General features: G+C 42.1%; 1 protein-coding gene across 5 annotated transcripts; it reads right to left on the minus strand.

Annotated features, from left to right (window-relative positions):
• Window positions 1-470: 470 nt before the first annotated feature.
• dlec1 (DLEC1 cilia and flagella associated protein) lies at window positions 471-16,776 on the minus strand. 5 transcript variants are annotated; one of them, XM_086191833.1, is made up of 41 exons: window positions 16,555-16,776; window positions 16,023-16,140; window positions 15,408-15,548; window positions 15,174-15,317; window positions 14,443-14,608; window positions 14,205-14,315; window positions 13,947-14,125; window positions 13,614-13,828; window positions 12,979-13,081; window positions 12,795-12,882; window positions 12,231-12,404; window positions 11,728-11,864; window positions 11,497-11,589; window positions 11,299-11,389; window positions 11,048-11,204; window positions 10,175-10,367; window positions 9,648-9,724; window positions 9,356-9,536; window positions 9,162-9,258; window positions 8,902-9,032; window positions 8,668-8,829; window positions 8,064-8,194; window positions 7,762-7,912; window positions 7,174-7,290; window positions 6,956-7,077; window positions 6,670-6,852; window positions 6,530-6,597; window positions 6,301-6,452; window positions 6,118-6,218; window positions 5,963-6,033; window positions 4,948-5,168; window positions 4,632-4,784; window positions 3,901-4,023; window positions 3,711-3,805; window positions 3,467-3,551; window positions 3,189-3,380; window positions 2,951-3,100; window positions 2,698-2,848; window positions 2,428-2,545; window positions 1,601-1,737; window positions 471-1,477 (listed from the first exon to the last, which is right to left on the minus strand). In XM_086191833.1, exons 3-40 carry the CDS (start codon window positions 15,507-15,509, stop codon window positions 1,614-1,616), a joined length of 5,109 nt encoding a protein of 1,702 aa, XP_086047959.1. In that variant the 5' UTR covers window positions 15,510-15,548; window positions 16,023-16,140; window positions 16,555-16,776; the 3' UTR covers window positions 471-1,477; window positions 1,601-1,613. The 5 variants fall into 5 exon arrangements, with proteins under 5 accessions (XP_086047959.1, XP_086047958.1, XP_086047956.1 ...); XM_086191832.1 differs by having other exon boundaries at window positions 16,023-16,210; XM_086191830.1 differs by lacking the exon at window positions 16,023-16,140 and having other exon boundaries at window positions 1,584-1,737; window positions 16,555-16,775.
• Between the last annotated feature and the right edge of the window lie 1,932 nt (window positions 16,777-18,708).

Raw genomic sequence — 18,708 nt, forward strand, 5'->3', positions numbered from 1 at the left:
CGCTCAGAGCCCTCAGAATCCTCAGGACTGCATGCTGCTCTGAGAATTGTTAAATAGTAGAAAACACGTGTTGAGAAGTAGGGGACACATTTCTTTAAGCGCGCAGGTTGAGTCACAATATCCAGAAAGAGCGAGTGCTCCACTGACCTTGTCCCCAGCATCACTCTCTTCACATTAGTTCCCAGCAGCTCTGTTTTACTGTGATCAGACATGCCCTCGCTCTGTGTAAGACTGCTTGAGTGCAATGAATTTCAATTGGATATTTGCATCTCTCGGTGGATTTGCTGGTAGACGCCGGTGAACTGTGCAGCAGATGAACGCCACAGGCAGCTGCTGGGAACAATAACAGGTTGCCTGTCTGTCAGTCCCTCTGATGTTTGCCACATCACGTTACAGCGTGATTTTGGGAGTCTCCAGAGGAAAGAAGGATGCATTCACTGTCAGGTTTATGAATAGTAATCTCTTTCATTTAGGGTTATGAGGAGCACATGAATGCTTCTGCTCCGCGGTAACATAGGAGACATCAAGCTGTCACATCTGCGCGTGTAGTTTTTATGACTTCATACTAACAACACTTCCATCCCTCGCGAACATCTCTGTAGATTAGATGTTGGAACACATTGCTGCATACATCTGCATATCTATCATAAAAATAAAATTATATTACCTATAATTATGTTTCTGTTTCCTCCATCCTTGATGTATGGAGCCCTGGAATGGCCAAAGAGAGAAAAATATAGGTAAGGGGGAAAAAAAATAGATATTTTTGGCCATAATATAATTCCATGCCACAATTTAATTATTTTGAGGCTACAATATGTAACTTGTTCCCTCTATTTACTTATCTGGAGGATATGAGATGTAACTTGTTCCCTCAGTTTGGTTAATTTGTGACCACAGGATATGACTTTTCCTGAAATTTTATCTTTTCATGTTCGGGAAATTGAACTTGTTCCCTAAATTCAATTTGTCTGAGGCCCAAAAATATGGATAACTTGTTGTTTGATGAAATTTATGAGGAGACGTTATATCTTATGGCCATGAATTGATTCAATTTAGGGGTCTGACCAGAAGATATACAGTGTTTTCTCGCTGTGGCCACTCCAGGGCTCTGGAAAGATGTGATTCAAGTATAATGGTGTGAACTCTGACCCCTGCAGGTGTGTTTTTTGTTGTATTGCTGCGGCAGGCAGAGAAATATATGACAGAGGCTTTTATGTTGCTCGTCGGACAGGTCCTGGGGGCCCGAGCAGTCCTGGAAATCCCCCCTCATCTCATGAGTATTGAACCAGCCTTTTTCTTTCCCTGCAGCACTCAGATGTGCCTGTTTGTTTATCCATGTGCTCTTTTTATATTTATGCTTTGCTTTAAAAGGGTCATCTTGAGAGAACTGTTCCACCCTCTGGACAAACTGTGGCTGATATTGACTTAAAAATCGATGGGAACTTGAGCAGTCCGGTGAGCTCAGAGCTGAAACCTGAAACACAGATCAAACACTGCAATAAATGAAGGTCTGGAATGATAAATAGAGGAGGAGGATGCTTCATTAGCTAGAAAAAGACAGACAGAAATAAAATAGCTACAGCTGATGGTGATTTACAGTGGCGCAGCAACTACATCTGGTGATCAGACTGGAACGCCTCGTCCAGGGATCCGGTCCCTCGGAGCACCAGAGTGAGAAGAGTCTTAGCCAGATGAGACTGGATCACCACAATGGCCTTGAACTCTCTGACCTCACTAAAACACACAAAGGACACATTTAATAATCTGGGTAGGTTTTTAACCTTTACAGTGAATGAATGCCCACAATTACTTTGTTAGCTTGCGGTTTTGCTGCTTTCAAGACAACTCTGGAAAAAGGACTTGAGGAGTTTCTGACTTGGAAATTTGGAAGCATGACTTTCTTTTTTCCCTCCATTTAAAAAAAAAACCCCAGTTTAAACAGGTACAACAACTATTCAAACTAACTCCAACTTGACATCACCCTTTATTTTAAAGATGGCGGCCTTCGACCTTACAGTAAAACATATGCTCCATTACAAAACACACGCTAAGATTTGACAGAAAAAGAACAGAATGGAGTTGAAATTCTACAAACGCACAACATCAAACACGGCGGCGGCCTTCCTTAATGGCAGGGACTAAATTTATAAATGTGCTTGTTTATATCTTAATATAAGTTTGGATGTGTACTTACCCAGTAAATGGAACTGAACAGCTATTTCAGTGACTAGCAAATGTTTCAGAGTAGAATTTTTTTCCCCTTTCAAGTCACCCTGAAGCCAGAATTCGGAAATCTCTTCCAACTTCAAAGTACAATAACGTACTTTTTTCTTTTTCTTTTTTTTTGCCCTCTGAGTTGCGATGATGTTGGATGTCAGAAATCTCCAGGTAAAAATTCTGACTTCCGGGAATGCAGCATGTTACCTGGGAGTGAAGCTGATCTCTAGACGCTGGTTGTGGGTGGTGACATGGAGCTCCTTGGACCCGAGTAGCCCAAAGTTTGGCGTCACTCTGAACTCATGGGTCACTCCTTCATCCGCCTCTACGCAGACACGCACACAGTATAAAGCCATGTTAATACACTTTTTTAATGCATAAACCCCGCATTATACTGGAGTGAAACACCCAGTAAGTAGTAGGAAAGTGCACCTGAATTTCAGCCCTGGATCCAATTAAACATAGCTGACTGGTTACCTATCACTGATCTCCAATCAGTCTGGGCTCCATGGCTGTAGAGATCCACTTCTCTGGTCCGTGTCTGCCTCACGTAGCAGGTCCCAAAGTCGATGCCGTCACTGGACAGATGCAACGTTGCCAGACTCAGATGAGCCCGGAGCGGCACCGTCTGAACCGAGACCACATTCACCGTCAGAGAGTAATTACACTCACGTGGTTACACAGAATTATCTGATCATCTCCATCGACAGAGTTCTATTGGTATTCACACCTGCAGGCTGCTGTTGCTGTAGTGAATTAGAAGGTTCTGCTGGAACCTCAGCCATCTTTGTCCACTTGCACTATGGATCAGTGTCACTCCCTCTTCTGGCAGTTGTGCATAGTCCAGAAGAGACGCAGAGCAATGGAAGGCCACCTTCACCTTGAGTCAAAAGTTCAAAAAAGTTACACTCAATACAGAAAGAATCATAGTATTTACTTTTAAGTCTCTGCACCACTGTGTGTCATACCTGCATGCTTTGTTGAGGTCGCAGAACCAAATATTGACTGTCACAAGTAGACGGGCTGCTGGAGGTACTGATCTGGCCACAATGTGGCATCTTAAGCACTAAAAATGGCAGGTGAGTCCCCAGGCTGAAGTGCAGGGGCATCTCAGAGGGGTTTTCCAGCTGGAACTTCTGTATTATGTATAATTCCTGCAGCTGTGGGACAAACCAATCAGAAAAGCAGCTCGTACACATTACTGAACAGAGCTATACCATCAGTGTTGTGGAATTCTTGGAGTGACCTCGTCCGGTTCTTCCCGCAGTAAATCACCGGCCGAGGCGTGAAACTCCAGCATCCCGCCGTCCTCCTCCATCTGCACTAACAGCCTGCAGCGACACGGTGCCAAGATGAAGATATGCAACTTAATCAGACCACCTCTGAACAGCTTTTGCCTGACCTCAGCTGATTTTAACTTGGGAAACATAAATTGAGTTGAATGCATTGAGGCTTTTGAGGACATAAATATTATGAGTGGAGTTGCTTACATGGCAGGCTTTACAACTGCCTGTAGATCCACTCTGACAGGCTCCAAATCCAAACCCTGAACCCGTCTAACTTTACCAGGGACACAGGCGGCCATCTGGAACACATACAGTATATAGATTCATGGACAATACATACATCGATTTTTTTGTCTTTGTTTTGACACAAGATTCAATGCATTGAGCTCATTACCTCAGAATCCAAACTCATGAAGGCAAGACCAAACCCCCTACAAATGGACTCACAAGCGGATTCAGAAAGGGTTAACGGGGTGAAAGAGACATGGATAGTACCGCTGCCTTTTGCTGGGATCACCTTGAGATCAGCAGGAAAAAAAATGTCATTACTCAAAGGACAAAATGGCATTTAATTGTAGTTTTATTAGTTGTATTTTGCTTCTCAAGTACTCACAAATAAGAACCTTGATTTCACTGAGATGTTTTTTTCTCCAGCATTTATTTTCCTAACTCAAGAATTTAGAAAGAGCCAGCCATGTATATTTAGCTTGGAGCTAACAATTTAGCTTGATGCCTAATAGCCGCTGGGGTAATCCAAGTCCTCTTTATCTAGCAGTTTGCTCAGTTACCCTTTAACACGTCGAGTTTGAGGCTTCTGTTTATTATTTAGCTCAAATCAAGTATTTGTAGACTACGAAGCATACAGCTAGATGAAGAAAATGTGGATTATACTCAGTGATGTGCTGGAGAGTTTTAAGACTGACCTTTACATGCAGTTTTGCTGATGTTTTGTTGCTGAAGCTGTTGTTAGCCATTGATCTTAATTGCAAGCTTCAAGCTAAATATACATGACTGGCAACATATAAATGAGGTTAAGACACCTTATTTAGTACTTGAAAGGCAAAATACACTTTCTGGGTGAAGTATCACTTTACAGGGCAAAGTGTGGCTACAATGTCAACATACTATTTGCTGCGGGGTGATGCAGTATGGGTAATCAGAGCGGTTTCCCATGTGAGGTCGAATATGGACAGAGAAAAGTTTTTTCTTTGTGCACTCAGGATAAAGACAGGCTTCCTCACAGTCAGTGTCACTCATATATTCCTCCTTTTCCATGTCCTGAAATTGACAGAAGTTTGAATTAAACCAATGTAATAATAGTCATGTGGGTTTGTTCACTGCCATCATAAGAATTTCCTCCAGGCCACATCATAACAAGGTTATTGCATGCCATTAAACTTTGTTTGTGTATCTGTGTTGTTTGTGGCATTGTTATACTCACAGTCAAGCTTTGTAGAGAGGCACTCGTTCTCTCAGAGCTCGGGGAGAGAGTCCTTTTCCAGCCGCTTTGAATGTTCCCGTAAGGAAGGTTTACCGCTCCACTCAGCAACTCATTGCCATCTGCATCCTTGAGAGGAAATGCATCCCCATATACCACCAGAACATCCACCAGTTTACGGTCATTCTGATCTATGTTGTAAGTCTCCCAGTCCAGACGGATATCTGGTAGCAAACAAAGATTTAGAATTAATCATCTTTATTAGTCCCGGTGGGTGGGTGAGTGAAAAACACACAGATGAACCACAAAATGAACACCACACATGATTTATCAATAATTACATAAAGGCACATCACAAGTACTGCATGCCAAATGAGGCCAGTAAAGAATGACAGATACAATATAAGAGGATGGAAACCTTAAAATTGCGTAGAAAATAAAACTTAAATCAGACAGCACTTAAGAGTGATAATCACAGCTAAGGGAGTTTCTTCTTTCCTCTAAAGTTTAGAATAACACCAACAATAGAAAAAGCCTGAGATGATATAGTAATAATAATAATAAATAGCCGTCCACAATCCATGCAAATCTAACAATATCTATCTTTATCCTCAAGTGCACCTTAATTCTAAATTCCTGTTGCACTTCCCTTTTACCATTTCTGCCCAAGCACACTGCCTTTAAAGCAAAACAGTGCTAGCAGCCAGGAAACTATGGCAACCAGCTGAAAAAATGATGAGAAGGACATTCAGTAAGACGGTCAGTATTCCCTCTCTGGGAAAAATCTGTAATACTTCATATTTTGGAGTAAAGATGGGTCAACAACAAACCTCATGCCATGATGAAATAATACCAGGATATGAAAAAATACTCAAACAAACTTAAAAAAAAAAGCAACGGCACTGTTATATGTATTAATAATAACAAAGCTGCAATAATTACTGCAGACATAGAAACAGCGTTTAAAAATTGTGTCAGTCTCATTCCTGGTCTGCTTGTCTCTTACGATAATACTTACCAAACGTGGTAGGATTGTTGATCCGAAGAGAACGAGATACAGTGTCACCTCCAGATACGTGCATGCCAAACCTAAATATGTAAATTAAAATAATTTATCAAAACAAAGGGTTCCTGCAAGAATCAAATATTCAACTAATAGAAAGTAACACAGACGGTATGCTAGGTCCCTGGTTCTGGCCTGTCATCTGGAAATACAGCGGACAGCCTTTCACTGTCATCTGCATGGGAATGATGGTGAGCTGGAGGTTCTCCACCTGCAGGAGGAAAACAGTAGGAGAAGGGTTAAACTCCGTTTATGCTTGCTATCAAATCAAGACAGATATTTCGCCATCATACTCCGCATATGAGGTGATCCGTGTAGTCCCCCCACATGTCGCTGTGGGCCATCACGTGTACGGTCAGGGTCTCAAAGGGTCCAAGCATCCCCATATTTGGTTGGATGAAGAACGCTGCACCTTTTCCATGAGCCAGCAGGTTGCTCAGAAACTCTACAGAGCAATGTAAGAAATACACATTCAGAACTCACTCACATAGAAAGTGTGGGTGCTATTAATGTTAAACGTACCTTTGTGGGCTTTTTCTTCTTCTTTCTTAGCTTGAAGCGAGTGAAGCGGCTTCTTGACGTATGAAAACCTACGAGATAGTGCTTATGATGTCAAGTCATTTTTGGATCAGTTATTCAGGTGAATGAGTTAGCGGTGTTACCTTTTCTCTGGTGGGTTACTGGGCTTCAAAGCATGGCAGTTGAAATACTCTGCCTCGATTGTAAAAGAGGCGGGGATAGCGGAGTGATTGGAGATCAATAACTGCTTCATAACAGGTCTGTTCAAAATGACTTCACCAAAGTCGAGCACCAACTCAGAAGGGCTCTGATCCTGTGGGGAACAACTACAAGAACAGAACAGCAACAGTATTTTGACTATGAGTAAAGTGAATAACTGCAGTGGAGCTACTGGATGTTTGGATACAAGGTTTATGCCAAAATTACTACCAGACATCAGGCAGTGAGTAGGATACACTGAGCGTCTTGGTTTTGGAAGCAGCAATGGCAAGAACAAGAGGAACCTTCATCCCCTCGACCTCACAGAGAGCAGCTACATCAGTCAGCGCCAACTAGAGGAGGGGTAAATGTCAGGATGAGAATTTCTAACCTCTTTTCATTCCCGTCTATTTGTCTTTGGTGCGTCAGCTTCTTTTCGAGATACTCACATCTGTGTAAGTGGTGAAGTGAACAGTGATCTCCGTGCTGACATTTGGTCCCAAAGTGCCAGATGAGGGCTCAAAGCTGGCTGTGCACATTGAAGCCTGCTGACCCTGGAGATGTGGCTGGAGGGGAAGAACTCAGATGATTAAAGGAACACGCTAACCTTAGAGAGATGCGTCAAATTAAGATCCTCTCCAGAGGCTGACGAAAACACCCCTCTACCCACTGTATGTGCATTAGGGAGCCACAGAGAACAAATGAGTGCTACTTATCTTAGCGCAATAAATTACTTATTATTTCTGGACAAATCAGGATCCCGAGGCTCCTTCTGTTTGATGGCTTTTTTGCTAACACCTCCACTCCACTACCATTCATCACTCTGAGCTAACTAGCAGCCAACTGGTGGGTCTCAGCTTCTTAATGCACACACAGAGGAGAGAAGGTTATCTATCCGCAAGTCTGGTTCTGAGGAGGATTGTAAATAAGCGAATTACCCAAAAATTCATTGTGTTCCTTTTAATGACATAATAGCTCAATTAATCATCAATAACAAATCATTTTTAACTTTAATAGTGATACATTTTTAAACGCACCATCCAGGAGAAGTTTGATGGCAGTAGAGTTTGGTTGTAGAGAGTGACAGCCCCCTTGGTCGGAACTCCAATGTAGAGCTCAGAGAAGACCAGCTCACAGTTTAGCAGACACACCTGAGGGGACTGCACATCTCCCTGCACCAGCAGGTGACTGTGAAGAACACACAGGACACTGTCACACACTGCTGCCGATGACGGTTGTGATGCTTCAGCTGCTTTCAGGCACATTGCTTATAAATACATTTTACAAGATGCATTTTACAAGATCAGTAAAATTGTATGCAGCTGAGTATATACTTTACCATCCTGTTCCATTCTCCACGGTCAGTTCCAGGTCTGTTTCCAACTGCTGACAGAAATGTGGCCTAAACAGGACATCGACACTGCAAGATGCCAAAGGACGCAGCACACCTCTGCATGGCTCCACAGATATCTAAGGACAAACACAGATCCTGCATCATTTCTTTGTGGCTCCAAAATGCAGAAGGATCCAGCCACATGAATTTACCATGAAACCAGTTGTGACTGACAGCTGCAGCAACAAAACGACTGTCCAAAAAGGTCTGTTTACACACTCTAAAGCACCTCCAACAGCATAGTCCACTTCCTCTTGATCCAGCCTTATACCTGATAATATACAAACTCTCATGAAATGTTGTTAGCTTTCATTAGCTCCAAGCTAAATATTCGTGACTGGCTCCTTCTGCATTCTGGAGTCACACAGAAGTGATGCAGAAGGGGAAAACCATCTTTGTGAGCTAAAGACACCTATTTGTGAGTATTTGAAAGGTCACCCTTTGGGTGAAGTATCACTTTAACATTGTTACAGTGAACATTAGCAAAGAATCTACTGAAAGCACCAACTGTTACATGTACTGTTGTCTCTATCATCCAGGTCTGCTGTACCTGTGAGTTATGGTTGTTCTGTTGATTATTATGAACTTCTTCCAATATCCAGGAAGCTGCCACCTGAGTGATGTTGGTGAGGGCCAGTGTGGTGTGTCTCTGCTCCCCGAGCCTCAGAAGCCCAAAGTCCACACTGGGCACGCTGAGGGTTACTGTGGGACCCTGGACAACAAAGAATGTTTGGAGCGCACAGACAAACTATACTTGAAGAATGTTGTGATAGCACCATGCTACCTTGAAGGAGACCTCCAAGGCCAGGCTGACAGGCTCCTGAAGATGTTCTATTTGGCAAAGCAGACTCGTCACAACCCTCTCCGGTTTCCCTCCCGTCATGACCAGGTCAAAATCAAAACACTCGTTCTCTTCTGGAGACAAACGCAACAAAAATTGAATCAATTAGTCAAAAAAGATACCCACTGCAAATACTTCATAAAAATCTATCCAATGTGAGTTTCAAGCTTCAGTGGCAGATAGTTTGTTAATGTGTGATGCACCTATTTTGCCAGCAGAGGGCTCTACTTCTATCTTATGGCAGCTGCTGCTCATCCTCTCCCATTGAAAAAAGACACAGGTTTTGCTGTAATTCCACATCTGATACACACAAGAAATGAAAATATCATTACTGGATTCAATACAATCTACTATGAGTGGATTATGGTTAACACAAAGAAACTGTGTTTTAAATGACCTTGAACTGTCTCCGGGTTGTTGTGCAAATCAAAAGTTCACCAGGGACGACAACAGCATAGGGTTCCAGTAGGACTTCGAGGGGCTCTGTTGACCCCTTGACCTCTATCTCCATGACGATAACATCGCTCACCTTGGAGCCAGAGTGCACATGTGGGAGGATGCTAGATTTCCCAACCTGCCTAGTTACACAACCCAACACTTTATTAGATGGAAAGGTTTGCAAATGGCTTTTGTTCAGTATGTGATGTCAGAGTTCTCTATGTGTGGGATACAAAGATCAGTAGACTTACACATTGTCACGTGGCTCCGGGGGCAGCTGGGGGACGTCTCTCAGGACAAGCTGACAGACACTGTGGTAATCCTTCAACTTCAAACACGATGAGGAAAGTCACTCAGAAATATTTCAATCTGGCAGAATAGCTTTTGAACCCTGATATATTTCATGTTTGTAACCAAAGACAAAATGATTTAATTCTTGGAGACATTACCGACAAAATTCTTTCATAATAAATTTAAAATTGTACAATAAGGGAACATTATTAACACTTAGTTAACCTTTAGTTAACGGTTAACTAATGTGTCTTGCAGTCATTTACTAATGGCGTTCAAAGGGTGTGGCTTCAGGGATACATGTTCTCAACATTACAATAAGGGTCACAAAGAGCATTAATAAATGGCTAATTCTGCTTGATTAATGCTTATTTATCACTCTTGCATCAATATTAATTAACCCATTATTAATGTATCCTTATACTTAAGTTTGATTGTATATTAGTAATACAATAAACCCCTGTTTCTTCCTTCTTGCATGTCGTACCTCCTTCGGGCAGAAGCTGAACAGGAACTCTTGGTCCTGACAAGGCGCCAGTACTCCTGTTGGAGGACTGACATGGAAAACGTCATCTGTAGCCAGGTGGAACTGGATACGATACAGATCGAGGGTCTCTCCTGGAAGCAGAGGGTACAGGTTGGGCTTCACGATCTGCCAGTGGAACCGCAACTCCAAGTGGCTTCATCCCCAGAGAGACAGAGAGAATGAAATGTAATGTGATATTTAATGATCCCTGCAGGAGAACATGTTCTCTACTTCTGTAACTATAAAAGAAGCAACAAAGACAAGCAGCACTTGGTTAAAAGAGAGAGCATTAGCGTCGCTACAGGTACCCTGGAATAAACCAAAGGGATTTTTACACTAATTTTGGATTCTGCTGAAAATTAGCTCTGTGTTAAACAAAGTCCACCACATGTTTTATTCAGCAACAGAATCTTTACAATTGAACATCAATTTTATGACTTTTGAAACATTAATGGATTCATTTGAAGTACAAAGCTAAGCATCACGCATGACTAACATATCACCGACACAAGCTTTGCCAATCTTGTAATTTTTGCTGAGACAACTATGAAATGTCCGCAACCACCATCATAACAAACATTGTTTAGAAAAACAACAACAACAACAACAAAAAATCATCAAAATTAAGTTACCTGAGAGGAGAGAAGTTCAACAATGTTCTATAGCTGACAAGTATTGAAGTTCTAACTGGAGCTAATATATGCCGTGGATGCTTATCAACACAGGTTGATAAAGAAGTCCAGTGGGTGTCTGATGTACTTTGTGGTCAAACTGCTGACTGACAAGCTGTATTTGTGATGAAGGGATGTGATGATATCTGGAGTAGAGGCTTACACACTGTTTCTGATGACAAGTTTCTTCTGTTGCACAGAGTGAGGGTTACATGGACTAAAACGGACAAAGTGGTCTGCAGTGAGGTCATGCACCTCTCCCCACACATGGTGCTCCTCCTCCCCAGACACAAGCTGGAGAGCAATCAGCTGACCCTCACCTAGCAACCGCACACAGAAAGAGAGAGATTCAACTAACCTTATGCGAGAGGAATTTCTGAGAAAAGCTCATTAGTAATCCAGAAAAAGTTTCACCTTCAATGGAAATGTCTTTGACCTGGCAGTTGTCACATACAATAGTGAAATCCTGACAACTCTTCCCAGCAGCGGTGGGAAAGAAAACCACCTGCAAACAGACATAAATGCAAAAGGACAGACAGTGAGCTGCAGAGAAGTAAGAAATCTAAATCAGAAGCACTCCCAGGAAGCTTTTTATTGCCATGACAATCTCACCTCTAATACAGTGAACTCTCCTGGCTGCAGCATGAAGAGAGACGGGCAGATTGCAAAGGGTGGCTGCTCAGAGAAGTCGGTTCTCACCACAGACTAGAGAAGAAATTAAACACAGATCCTGTTATTATACAAACATATATATATATATATATATACACACACACATACATATATATACACACACACTGCAGAGATATCAATCAAGGAGATGTCTTTTAGATAGATTTTTACCCTGAGGTTTGAGGCTGGCCAATGGTTCTTTGGGATTATGCAGAAGGTCCCGGTGCTGAGACCAACATTTTGGCAAAGGAACTCCACAAATTTTACTCCTCCAATCAGACAATAACCACAGTCCAGAACTCTCGGTACTTTAAAGGGAAAACATAAGAACAAAGGCAAGGCAAGGCAATTTTATTTGTATAGCCCGTTTTAACTAACAGTTTGCCTCAAAGCCTTTACATGATATCATCACAACATCCTCTGTCCTCAGACCCTCACATCAACTGAGGAAAAACTCAACAGAAAATCCTTTTAACAGGGAAAAATTGGAGAAACCTCAGGGTGAGCAACAGAGGAGGGATCCCTCACCCAGGATGGACAGATGTGCAGAAGATGTTGTTACAGACAAGAAAACAGTTTATAATACAATACAAAATGTGGGAAACGCATCTTAAAAGTCAGGACGCTCATTAGGAGTGAAAAACGAACAGAGGATGAAAAAGGTGGAGACTCACAGGTGAGTACAGGAGGGGGTCGACAGGCCTCGATGGGGACCACAAGCACGCGCTCAGCCTGGGTCTCTACCACTATGAAATCCTCATAGTCTGCCAGGGAGTCTGGAGAGAAGTACACTGTGTACTTACAATTCATCCCTGGAGCCACAAGGCCACCCTCCCCAGGGAATCTCCCTATAATAAGTAAAATGAAGCTTATTCCAAGAGTACATTTTTATGCAGATAGAGCCCAACAAAGTCCTGTACATGAATACAGTGCGGTAAAACAATATGACACAAAACAAAATGATTAATGCCTCATTTCTTCATACGGACTTCTGATGTCAAGAACGGCGTACTAATTTGAAACATCCTGCGAAGCTCGTCCTTTTCATTTTCAGTCCAGTATTCTCCAAGGTGATTTTTAAAAACTGATCTTTCGCCAAAATCACATTCCAGACATGTGTGACAGCATTTAAAAAAAAACTCTCAGACAGTACTATGCAGAAAAAAAGGTCATTAGCCTATAGTTATTTCTTGAATGGAACTAAATCAAACTCAATCTGAGCTAGACTCAGATCTCACCCAGGCCAATCCTGAAGTAAGGAGTGGTAGGAGGGATGACCCGGATGTCGCGGCTTGAGGAAGTTGTGTTTTTAAACTCCAGGGTACACTGGCAAGACAGGAAAAGAAAGAATGTTTGCAGTTCCTCACCATCAAAGACGTTCTGACACCATCCCAGGCACTGTAATATCAAATGAAATCACACCTCATACTGATGTCCTGCGCTGTAGTCAGTGAAGAGAATGACTGAAGGCTTCGCCAAGAAGACTGGAACAGCATCATCATCACCACCATCATCATCATTGAGGCTTTTGAGGACAAAAGAGTCACAACACATGGTAACCTCTGCAATCAGAGTCAGTTAAGATTTCCTATTTTTCTTCATCCTCCTGTTCCTGCTTTCTGTTTGGAACAGTCAGAGGGGGCATCTCAGTGGTTCGGCAGCGTATTAAGAATCGAAGAAGAGTCGTCTGCATTTACATATAAGCAAAGCTGATATTATGCATCAAAAGTGAATTGTTGACAAAACCGCAACTTATGCAAACAAATAACAAAACCGCTAAGGACCACATCTTACCCACAATGTGGCAAACGCACCACATTTGATATTCATGTTCCTGGTCAATACTGCCACTTGGATCAAGTTACACATCTCTGCTTTTGCACAAACAATGACATAAAGCGTGCTTGTGTTTACAGTTAATACTGAAGAGCTATTGTCTGTCTGGCTGTTGGGTTTTAGATTTATGTACGACTCATGTTGTCAATATCCTGCCTTTATCCTTTTAGCTGCTCTGTGACAGAATGACAAAAATTGACTGTGAAATAATGGAGGAGTACCGTTGCTCCTCAGTCTCTTTCATCCTCTGCTCCGTCTTCAAGACCTTGCCTCTGGAGGAGCGGATGAGCGATGTGCCACCCCGCTGTGCATTCGGAGGAAGGAAGCGTGGATTGCGTAGAAAGTTGTGTCTTTCCTTCAGCCTGTGGAGTTTTTTCTTTCCCTCCTCCTGATCCTTTACGCTTGGCTCATCCTTCCAATTTGCTTTTGGTTTGATCTGCTTCCACCAAATGAGTAAATGAGTTCTTTATTGATATAAATATAACAGCTCTGATCCACCAACAGGATCACTTAGCCCTGACGATTCAAGAGAATCATCAGATCCGTCTCCTCACCTCACTGGGCGCTTTCTTCTTATTTGGGGTAATTGAGCTGGATTCAAGAGTCAGACTGAGCTCTGTCACGTCTGACGCTGGCTGTTCTGGACTGGGAATCTGAGTATAACCGTCATCCTGTGGCGCCCTGGACACACGCATGGAGAAGGCAAAGGTCGGCCTGGCAGGATCTGGTTTGACTGGCAAGAAAAGTACAATAATGAATGAAAACATGGAGAAGACTTTAAGACTCGTGACGGGCCACAGAGGGTCAGGTACCTGCTGCTGCTGGTTTTGTGTGTTTCTTTTGTGGAGGTAAATAATCCTGCGGAGAAATCAGGTTGTTCTTTTTGAGATCTCCGTCTACACACCAGTGAAAGGCTGACTTGACTGTAAATAGGCATAAAAAAGATATAAGGGACATCATCATATTCCTTCAATATTCAAAATATAGAGATACAAATTACAGTTCGCCTTCATAAAGAATATCAAGTTAGCCTAATATAATGTCTCTCACCTGCTGGAAGGTCCTTGAGGTCCTGGAGATCTTGAACATATTCAAATTCCTCTTTGATCCTCTCTAAGGTGTGGCTTTCTTTGGCTGCAGCCTGCACACTGGCCTCAGTTATTTGAGTCTCCAGGGCATCTGTCTCCTTTATACATCGGCTGTGCTCAGAGTGAGCCTACGGAATTCAAAAAAAGAGACCTTTTCATTCCATATTGGAACACCCAGCCTGTTGTTTGAGGGGCAGGGCCATGGGGTGTCATGACATCATCGACGTCCTTGTCATTTCTCAAACTTTTATCTTGGGTGTCTTGATTTAATCTCTAACTTTGATCTTTAAAATGTGACTTGGATATCAGGAGGTTCTGACTTAAATATCAGACTCACTACTGTCATAGCGATGACCTGCCTTGCCCCTTATCCTTTGAGGGACTCTTTTGGGAGTTCAGCCAAGAGGTTGTGGGACATCAAAAAGCCTCCTTGATAACCTGTGACTTTGATCTCTGTTTGCAATCTCAAAAGCGCTGTCATCTCAGACCCTGGTCCCCCAAAACCCTCTCATTCGGGACTGCAAATCCTCTGAGTGCCTGCACCGGGTATGCACTGTCCAGAGTCAACTGAGTGAACGGTTACTTAGATAAACAAACCACAGACATTCTTGTATACATGAGAAACACACACAGATTTCTTGGTTTCACAGATAGATGTAGTAGGCAGTAGTTTTTATATTTTCAGTGCGTTACCTGTTGAAATGCTTCAGCACATCTGTCATAAAAGCCACTTCTTCCTGTCTTTGTCTTGACAAGGTTGGACAGAGCGTCTTTCCCGCCGATGCCATCTTTTGTGTAAAGATCCTTGAAAGTGCTTGCTAACACATGAGAAATATCCTAATATAAAAGGGAGAGAGAACATCTGTAAGATAATGTCAGATGAAAATTTGCAGGAAGTTTTGTGTTTTTCGATGTAAATCTTCATACCTGGGAACCACTTCCCGAGGCGGGTCTTCGACAGTCCACTGACGGTTCGAGCTGACATAGTTGCCTTGTTTCTGGTTCTCCCGGTGTGTATAGCCCACTCATGTTGCCAATGCTACAGTTAGCTTCTCACTTATTATAGAGCTGCACCAATTCATGGATTAATCAGTTAGTTGAGAAAAGCTAATTGCAGAAACAACACATCAATAGTAGTATATCACTTTTAGGGGTAACATGGTAATGTAATGCAATACTAAACGAATTTCAATTTTGCAGCCACAACTCGACATTAATTAAATTGTATATATTTAAATTAAGAACTGAAAAGGGCAGGAATGAACTGCAGTACTTTGACTAAAGAATCACAAATGTAACACATTACTACAAAAATACCATAATGCAACTTACTGTCACTTAGCAGATTGAAAGAAAAATAAATATTTTTCATAACCAATTAATTAGTTGGGGGGGGGGGGAGTGTTTCTAGCAAGAAATATGTTGATGGCCACTGCAGTGTTTGATGATTGTTGCTGTGATAAAGGGTCGACTTCACAGTTTTCTTAGAAAATAAAGTACCAGCAAGGTTAGGAATGTCTTTAAAAGTGGATGGTCATTTACCCTGTGAGAATGAAGTCTGAAACCAGCACACAGGAAGAGCACGGCTGAATTGGAAAATTGTGAAACTTATGCACCAAGAGAGAGGCCCTTTTGACATGATGGAGTCTTGTCGTCTGTGCTGGAAGTGGCAGTTTAAGGGGTCATGATGTCACAAAACCTCTCAGCCATTGGTCTTGAGACTTTAAAATCTACAGTATAATCACAAGTTGGATCTACACACAGTACTACACAGAATATACACACATACAATACTGAATCCTATCACAGTGCAGTATAATGGCATCGTCTTTGGTCTCATCGACCCTTAAACCCGGTCCTGCACGAGCTGGAAGTATCAGCAAGCTTAGTTTGACGTAGGACGGATGAACTACTGTTGAGTTAATCCACTCAGAATCATTGAGGCATACTTCTCGCATTTAATGAAATAAAAATAATGTTGTTCATCCCTATGGTATTTTGTACTATCATGTGTTTTCAGTTGGACAAATTAAATGCAGAGCGGAATGTCTTGAACGAGCTCGGTTTATCTCACCTGTGACGGTTCAGGCCGACATGTTTGTTTTGATTCGGGTTCTCAGGTTACTAATGCTGACGTTAGTTTCTCATTAGCTTAGTTATTCATGTGAAAATTACGTTTCAAACAACTGTACGCAATACACACAAACAAACAAACACACACAACCGTGGTTAAAGGAAATGGTGAGATATTCCAGTCCACTGTTTATGCGTTCACGCGGTTGCTATGGTGACAACATTGAAGCGCGTGCTCTCTCTTTCTCAAACCAGGAAGGAGGACGGGGGAAATTTTAATTTCCCATCTTATTTTATGCCGCAGAAACAAACCAAAATTTTGACACCTTTGAAGAGTAACTTTGACTTCCCGTCTCCAGGGATAAAGTTAGCAAATTCCTTAGTTTAGCCGCTTTTTTTCCACGAGTAAATATAATCTTTTGTGTTTGTTTGTTTTTTTTGCCATTTATTCACATTGTCTATGGACAGAAGACATCATAAATTTGCATAAATATTGTGATATATTCTTGGGATGTCTGCGCTTTAATATAAGTTTTTTGATATCCTTAAATTCGTAAATGACAGAAGGGCTAGTTCTTTTACCTGATGTTTTGAAGATTTGGGCTCAAGAAGCCATTTTTAATTGAAATGTACAATCGTATATTTTGAATTGGAATTTAGTCTTTATAATAGTTTACAAGTTCACTTAAAGGTGCACCTTGCAAGTTTGAAAACTAGATGGCACTTCCTACCTGTAGGGGCCAGCACATCACCAGGAAGTTTTGGTGTGAAATGTTTATTTAGAAAACACTGAACTCTGTCAGTAATGCTTATCTGAGCTATGGAGTGAAGTAGTTCAAGCATCACAAGGTTTATTCATGATGGAGCAAGAGGGCAGGCAGATCTCCTGTGATAATACCTGAACAGGTTCTAAGACAGGCCAACACCAACTCTTTGTTTTAATTATCTGTTAGTTAGTTAGTTAGTTAGTTAGTTAGGTTTTTAAACATCGGATCTGTGGTCATCTTGTCTAGATAAAGCCTACAATTTGCTGTTCAGTTGTTGTGGTTTAGACTGTGGACACCGTCTCTGGGGATGGTCATTGTTGACAGCCCAGGCGTGCTCATTAAGCTGTCCCTGCTAACGGGACCACACATGTTTTGACAGCGTTTCATTTGCAAGTACCAGAGAGACATTCCTCATTGCAAACCATCAGTGATGACCACCTGGTTGCTGACAGCCAGTGAGCAGGGATGGGGTGGCTAGCATGGTGTGGGCCTGATGATGCCAAATCATCCTGAAATTAGCTGTTAGCTTGGGTGTCACAGCTTCATGTGAATTTGACTTATTCCTCTTGAGGCACAGTGTCATATTACAGAATCAGGAAAGGCTAGGTGACTTGACGGTAAATTTACAATGTCTTTAAGAAGGAAAAATAGGGCGCTAAAAACAAGTTTACCTGATCACTTCTTAAATTCCAGACTACCTCGTGAGACCAGATGCAGCACTTACAGCAATCATACCCATCTACTGTCTCTAAATCCCTCCCAACTTCCTTTGCAGGTCGCTATAACCACAGCTGAAGTACGGAGAAATGATTTCACATTGAGTCATAACAGATCTTTTCAAATCGTTGTTGAGCTTTGAGCACTGGGTTGCAAAAAAAGGGGGCAGTCCCAGGGTAATAGAGAACAAGTCACAAAATAATAAATAGAACTAATCGTGACAGATGGATGGCAAAAGCATTCAAAACGAAACCCTGCACTGTGGTGATCAACTCATGTGGTGCTCAAGTAGGAATCTCAAAGAAATGATTGTCAAGCCCACTTTGGGAGCTCCGCGTGCTTCGTCAGGGAGCTGTTTTTGCTCTAGCACGGGAGTTCATAGGACAGAACGGGCCTGCTGACACTGATAATAAAAAGGCACAAAGAAGGGCCTGTCCCAGTCCTCGAATATGACATTCAAGTCATGATCCATGAAAAGGAGAGCTTGTGTCCCGCACACAAACACTTTTTCCCCATTGACTTCAAATACAGAGTTTGGTGACACTTTTTGTTTTTTCACCAGCACCTCCATACTTGGGTTTGTCAAACTGTCAGCCAGTTCCTGCGGTGACATGCTTGTTACAGTGTCTTTAACTTTGTGTTAAGACCTTTGGTATTACAGTAATGATGAC

The sequence above is a fragment of the Aulostomus chinensis genome, chromosome 21 (assembly GCF_037954235.1).
Source record: "Aulostomus chinensis isolate RoL2024-O1b breed Wild chromosome 21, RoL_Achi_v1.0, whole genome shotgun sequence".
Lineage (NCBI taxonomy): Eukaryota > Metazoa > Chordata > Actinopteri > Syngnathiformes > Aulostomidae > Aulostomus > Aulostomus chinensis.